This window comes from Mizuhopecten yessoensis, unplaced genomic scaffold (assembly GCF_002113885.1).
Source record: "Mizuhopecten yessoensis strain PY_sf001 unplaced genomic scaffold, ASM211388v2 scaffold523, whole genome shotgun sequence".
Taxonomy (NCBI): Eukaryota; Metazoa; Mollusca; class Bivalvia; order Pectinida; family Pectinidae; genus Mizuhopecten; species Mizuhopecten yessoensis.
The window spans coordinates 1076556-1084100 of NW_018403589.1; the positions used below are offsets into that span (position 1 = coordinate 1076556).

A 7545-nucleotide genomic window follows, 5' to 3' on the forward strand; every position below is an offset into this window, starting at 1 on the left:
GATAACCGCCAACGGACAAGCGTGATTACTGGAGTTATTACCCTTGGTTTCATTAATGCGATGCATGCGTTCAATGATGTTGTATTGCACTCATTGATCTACCAGTTATGTTGAATGATTTCTCTTTTAATATCAATTACTCACAAATACTTCATATATTTCAATCATACAAACAACTGCTCATTCAATGTGTGACGGGCGTATTATATACCGTTCGCGGTAACCTTGTTGTCATTTGTGTCTGTATGAACAGCACCTCCTGTAACAAAGGGTAAACCCATGTTGAAGTATTGAAGAACACAATCTACTCTCCTAAATGAAATACATATAAAAATGTAACAGCGATTTAGGCACATGAGTCATGTAAAATTTTACAGCACTATTTAAAATGAGGAAATATTGATATTGTATGCAAGATAAATCAGTCCTGTCAAAGGGCAGACAATTGCAATATATGGGAAAATGATATCCAACCTCTGCTAGTGTATGGCCATCATTTGTTCTGATGACGGCCAAACTACATAACTACATAATAATAATTAATGTAGTGGGCCTAAACATGTACTAAACATGTAAACTGGATTAAATTTGCCGTGACTCTCCATTTGATGTTTTCTGACCATCTCCTCTTTGAATTGTAATATATGTTTGTGCCATAAGCAGAATAACATTTTATTGTTCCAGAGAGGAAGTGTATGGAAATGAACGCGGGGGCGGAGCCTCACAGCCACCGATGATGATCGTATTTTACAACCAGTATACAGAGATAGATCCTAACTGGCATGTCCGCTACCTAGGTCTGTAAAAACCTTTACTCACGTAATACTGTTACTGACACTGGTTAAATTGTCATGGTTATAAGGTTATTGCATTTGACACAAGTGAACTTATTCTTATGCTGTTAACTATAATTGAATCAAAAGTAAAAACATTCTATTTATTTCAATAGTTCTATGTTAGAGAAATTAATCAATGCTACAGTCAGTAGTTCTTAAAAGCAGTATTTCAACCACTGCAAATGTCACACGAAAATACAGTTTTTGCTAGAATAAAATACCCTAATAAGAGTGTCAGGAAAACTTACAAATAAATTGTTCCCTATTATTATTGGTCATACTGAATATTGCTCTCTAATTGAGTATCTGCATGTAATAGATAACCAGTGTAGTAAGTCCTGACAAACAATTTAAGTATTTTTGTCGTGTGAGTTTATTAAAAAAATGAAAAGATAAACTATTTATTTTGCAACAATTGTGTTTCACCTTGTATTAATCACTCTTGCTGGATGTTAAGATATTACGACCTGACATATATATATAGTTACATTTCCACTGCAAGTTTCTCTATGAGCATTACCATAGGAAATTGCATTCATAGGGCTATGAATGCTATTGGATCAGCGTCATTTCGAAGCTTCTCCTCATGCCTCGAATAACATGAGATAGCCACTAGAAACAAACATTTTGCTGACATTAGGAATCTCGTTTGCAACAAAATCATAAACACTTCATATCAGAGATATTAGGTAATATCTGTATTTAGGTCAATATCAATAATACATAGAAATTTAGAATGTAAATGTAAGGATTGAGCAGCATTTTTCAATGTTTATACCCGCATGAAATTGGAAAATAACTGTTCAATCCTTATTTGTAGTGGTATGATTGAGTGTAAGAAATCCTGACAATGTGTATATATTTTGTAGGGTGGACGACAAGGACAAGCTACAGTAAGAGTTTCCTTAGTTACGCCCACCTGCTGCACTGGAACGGACGTTACAAACCCTGGGGGCGTGTTTCTTCTCATGTGGACATCTGGGACAAATATTTTGTCAAAGACCCAGACAACAAATTCCATCCAGTCCGTAAATACTGATACAACCAATTATCCTTTTGTTTTTCATCTTTTTTGACCTTCAATTTTTTATCATGAAAATGACAATTTTTTTTTCAAAGACACTTGAGCTTCAAGTTTGTTATTTATAATAACATATCTTTTACATTGCATGTTGGGTATTTGTTTTTAACTCCCAAAATCAACTTTATTTGCAAAGGAACAGAACATAACTGTAGATAGACTACAAGCTAAAATGAAGGATCCTAAGGGGGGAGAAGGTTTCTGGAGATCAACAATTGTCATCTTTTTAATGGGCTTAAACTGGGGAAAAAACAGTAATGGGATTACCCAGGGAGGGGGTATACTGGGGAAAACACAGTAACGGGATTACCCAGGGAGGGGGTATACTGGGGAAAAAACAATAATGGGATTACCCATGGAGGTGAAACTGGGGAAAAAACAGTAATGGGATTACCCAGGGAGGGGGTATACTGGGGAAAAAACAGTTATGGGATTACCCAGGGAGGGGGTATACTGAGGAAAAAACAATAATGGGCTTACCCAGGGAGGGGGCATACTGGGGAAAAAACAGTGATGGGATTACCCAGGGAGGGGGTATACTGGGGAAAAAACAATAATGGAATTACCCAGGGAGGGGGTATACTGATAAAATACCAAACATTTATCACATACCTGTTGAATCTTGTTATAGTAATACAAGCAATTTTCAGACCATGAAATATATGTTGTATTTACCTACTAACTGGAACCACTTTTTATGGGAATCCCCTTGTCATGGCAAACTGAAAAGTTCCTGGTATTTGCAAAAAATATCAAAGTTTTTAAAATCTTTGAAACAATCTCTACCAAATACGGAAGGTATGTGATAAAAGCAAGACCACACACTTGTGTTTTTCTAACGAATCAGAAAGCACTCATTTATTGTGCGGACGTATATATTCACTTGTGTGCTCCGCACACTCTTGAATATATATTCGTTCGCACAATAAACTCGTGCTTTCTGATTCGTTAGAAAAACACAAGTGTGTGGTCTTGCATATATATTTCACTTTATAATGGGTTTATACTGGTAAAATACAGCATTATTATAATGGGTTTATATTGGTAAAATACAATAATGGATTTATAATGGTAGGATACAATATTGTATTTTATGATAGGTTGATAATGGAAAAATAAAACAATGTGCTAATACTTGTAAAATATACCTATATCGTTGGCCTCTTCTAGAAACTTAAAAAGTGGCACATCTGTTAATTCAGAGGTGTGCTTATTACTGGTAACATCTGTTAATGAAGGGGTGGGCTTATTACTGGTAGCATCTGTTAATTAAGGGGTAGGTTTATTACCGGTAACAACTGTTAATTAAGTGGTGTGCTTATTACTGGTAACATCTGATAATTAAGGGGTGGGCTTATTACTGGTAACATCTGTTAATTAAGTGGTGTGCTTATTACCGGTAACATCTGTTAATAAAGGGGTGGGCTTATTACTGGTAACATCTGTTAATAAAGGGGTGGGTTTATTACCGGTTACATCTGTTAATTAAGGGGTGGGTTTATTATTGGTAACATCTGTTAATTAAGGAGTGGGTTTATTATCGGAAACATCTGTTAATTAAGTGGTGTGCTTATTACTGGTAACATCTGTTAATTAAGGAGTGGGTTTATTACCGGTAACATCTGTCAATTAAGGGGTGGGTTTATTACCGGTAACATCTGTTAATTAAGTGGTGTGCTTTTTACTGGTACCATCTGTTAATTAAGGGTCGGGTTTATCACCGGTACCAACTGTTAATTAAGTGGTGTGCTTATTACTGGTAACATCTGATAATTAAGGGGGTGGCTTATTACTGGTAACATCTGTTAATTAAGTGGTGGGTTTATTACCGGTAACATCTGTTAATTAAGTGGTGGGTTTATTACTGGTAACATCTGTTAATTAAGTGGGGTGCTTATTACTGGTAACATCTGTTAATCAAGTGGTGGGCTTATTACTGGTAACATCTGTAAATTAAGTGGTGTGCTTATTTCTGGTAACATCTGTTAATTAAGTGGTGTGCTTATTACCGGTAACATCGGTTAATTAAGGGGTGGGCTTATTACTGGTAACATCTGTTAATTAAGGGGTGTGCTTATTTCTGGTAACATCGGTTAATTAAGGGGTGGGCTTATTACTGGTAACATCTGTTAATTAAGAAGTGTGTTTAGTTCTGGTAACATCGGTTAATTAAGGGGTGGGCTTATTACTGGTAACGTCTGGTAATTAAGGGGTGGGTTTATTATCGGTAACATTGGTTAATTAAGGGGTGTGCTTATTACTGGTAACATCTGTTAATTAAGAAGTGTGTTTAGTTCTGGTAACATCGGTTAATTAAGGGGCGGGCTTCTTCCTGGTAACATCTGTTAATTAAGGGGTGGGTTTATTTCCGGTAACATCGGTTAATTAAGGGGTGGGCTTATTACTGGTAACATCTGTTAATTAAGGGGTGGGTTTATTATCGGTAACATTGGTTAATTAAGGGGTGTGCTTATTACTGGTAACATTTGTTAATTAAGGAGTGGGTTTATTACCGGTATCATCTGTTAAATAAAAGGTGGGTTTCATTTGTAAAATGCACTTAAACTTGTTTATCTTAAATTAGTAAAACTTTCTTTAAGATGAGGTTATAAGATCAGTCAGGTGACGAAGTTTGTTTTTAGACTTAGTGTTTTTATCTGTGATACCAGGTGTGGGGCTAGCTCCCGGCTAGATATGGTTTCTACTGTATCAGTTTGTTTAGTATTGAATCACATTAAAATGAGTTGAATGACAATATTTTCTCCCAAGTGAAGACTACACAGCGACATTGTTCATATGTGATCATATTTTTTCAAGAAACATATTGAGAGCTTTAGATGTTTATGATCATCTGACATGTTTTTACATCAATGCATTACTGGTAGTGTGCTTTAGAGGTCAAAGGTTACATATTAAGGGTTCCATACCAATGCGAGACCTGAACCTATGAATTGGAAACTGTTTTACCTGCATGCTCGAGGTGAAGCTTCTAGAGAACATTTTTGAAAGGAAACTCATAATTTGCAGAGCTATTTTGAAAAAATTATTCAGAGGAAATTCATTAAATTTATTTAATTAAAACTGAAGATGAATACCCTAACATAAATCGTTTGAATACCCCCCCCCAACTCTGATCAGTCAAATATCCCACCTAACTCAGATAAGTTGAATGCCCCTCCTAGCTCAGATGAGCTGCAACACCTTCCTAAAATACAGAAGAGTTGAATAACCCCCAATCTCATATGAGTTGAATACCCCTCTTAACTTAATTGAGTTAATACCCATCCTAACTCAGTGTCTTTGATAATATCAGATGAGTTGAATACAACCCAACACACTCCTTACTCTGATGAAATGATTACCCTCCAAATTCTGAAGAACGGAAAACCCCTCCTAATTTATATCAGTTGAATACATCTGCCAACTCCTAGAGCCCATACCTGTCCATACCAAACAGACTGTTTAATACAGACATAGAAATCACAACTAAAAGGTAAGGATTTGAGATCAAAAATCAGGATTTGCATAGTTCTGAATCTCAAAAAACTTATATTGAGGATTGAGATTTTTATATCTATATTCAGTGATGAATTCCTATTTTTCTCCCACAACCATTATATTTAGTAACTGAATATTCAAACCATTAGGCCCCTTTTTGTGTATCCAGTTCAATCAGTTAAAATGGTTGAACCTGTAAAGAAAATGACAGGCACAGATCTGAACCAAGGCTGACCTCAAGAACATTCGGCATGTGTAGATGAGGGGTCCAGACGTACCTGACCGAAACTTAAATGCTGGCTATTGCTTGTTTGCGTTATTTCTTTCTAAAACAGTGTCAAGTCACATGTAGTTTTTGAGAAACTAAAAACTAATACCACTGACCATTTGGACAGGAAATGTGAATATGAAATCCCTATGGTTGCTTTCATTTTGATGTCAGAAATTATTCTAAGTAGCTGTTAAATAGTCCTAATAGAACTGTGAGGATCATTTGTGATTGGTAAAGTACTGTGATGATCATTTGTGATTGGTCAAGTACAATGATGATCATTTGTGATTGGTCAAGTACTGTGAGGATCATTTGTGATTGGTCAAGTACTGTGATAGTCATTTGTGATTGGTGAAGAACTTCAATGGTCATTTGTGATTGGTCAAATACTGTGATAGCCATTTGTGATTGGTGAAGAACTTCAATGGTCATTTGTGATTGGTCTAGTACTGTAATGGTCATTTGTGATTGGTCAAGTTCTTTAATGGTCATTTGTGCTTGATCTAGTACTTCAATGGTTATTTGTGATTGGTCAAGTACTTCCAAAGGTCATTTGTGATTGGTCAAGTACTGTGATGGTCATTTGTGATTGGTCAGGTAAAATGGTTCTTCTACAAAAATAATTTGAAACGAAAGAGTAGAAGGATCGCAAAAAATATCTGTTACATAGCATTGTTATAATCTAAAGATGTGCCATTAAAGTCACACAGGAAATTCACCAATTTGAGAATAATTTCATCATATGTTCAACAAATACATGGTTTAATTACAGATTTTGTGAAATTTAGACTGACATATCAAAGAAAAAGACCAACATTTTATCTATTGTCATGAATTTGAGTTTATCCTATTGTTACTGGTGAAATCACAGTGGATGGTATTGTTACCTATCGTAAATGTCGGTGGTGTTTGATTTTGCAGGGTAAATGTTAATTTTGTGATGATTACCATTGTAGTGTCCTTATATCTGTTAAATACTCAAGCTGAATTGATCTGCCATGTGTTTATACTGTTACATGTATCTAAGCCTACATACATTTATGATATATATGTACATGTTTTCACATTTGATATTTTTAGGTCTCCTGAGACAAAGTCTCAAGTGACCTATTGCGTTCGCCTTTTGTCCATCGTCGTCCGTCGTCCGTCGTGAGTCCGTAAACAATTTACATTTTTGACTTCTTCTCCAAAACCACTGAACCAATTTCAATGAAATTTTGCAGGAACCTTCCATGGACAAAGGTCAACAAAAATTGTGGCCGGTTTAGTCCCAAGCCCCCAGGGGCCTGAGGGGCCGGGCCAAAAAGGGTCAAATTGACTAAAATTTCAAAAATCTTCTTCTCAAGACCCAGATATGGTAGAATCAAATACTCTTCATAGATGGAAGGGTCTTAAGGTGCTTTACCGAAATTGTGAATTTCTTGACCCTGGGGTCTCACGTTTCCCCCTGGGGAGGGGGTAAACTTTACTATAGTTTATATAGGGAAATCACATTTTGGACCAACATTTGTTTAATTTCCATTGGAAGTAATTCAATTTGGGTTAGCATTATCAGTATTAGGTAGCAGTTTGATAATAAGCACATATCAGCCCTGACTGACCCCCAGGGGCTGATGGGTGGGGCCAAAAAGGGTCGAATTTACTGAAATTTCAAAAATCTTCTTCTCAAGACCCAGATATGGTAGAATCAAATACTCTTCATAGATGGAAGGGTCTTAAGGTTTATGACCCTAGGGTCTCACGTTTACCCCATGGGGAAGGAGGGGGGGGGGGGGGCAAAATTTATTATGGTTTATAATGGCAAATGATACTTTGAATATTACATGTTAATAACTTGATTGGAATTATAACCTTGAGTT

At 36.0% G+C, this 7545-nt stretch overlaps 1 protein-coding gene across 2 annotated transcripts in view; it reads left to right on the forward strand.

Moving 5' to 3' along the window:
* Positions 1-2578, forward strand: part of LOC110450388 (glycosyltransferase 8 domain-containing protein 1-like) — a 19773-nt gene extending 17195 nt beyond the window's left edge. For both annotated transcript variants that reach the window (XM_021497877.1, XM_021497884.1), the window contains exons 8-9: positions 685-797; positions 1706-2578. In XM_021497877.1, the coding sequence (XP_021353552.1) occupies positions 685-797; positions 1706-1875 (283 nt within the window). In that variant the 3' untranslated portion in view covers positions 1876-2578. The remainder of the gene's footprint in view (positions 1-684; positions 798-1705) is intronic.
* Positions 2579-7545: the final 4967 nt, after the last annotated feature.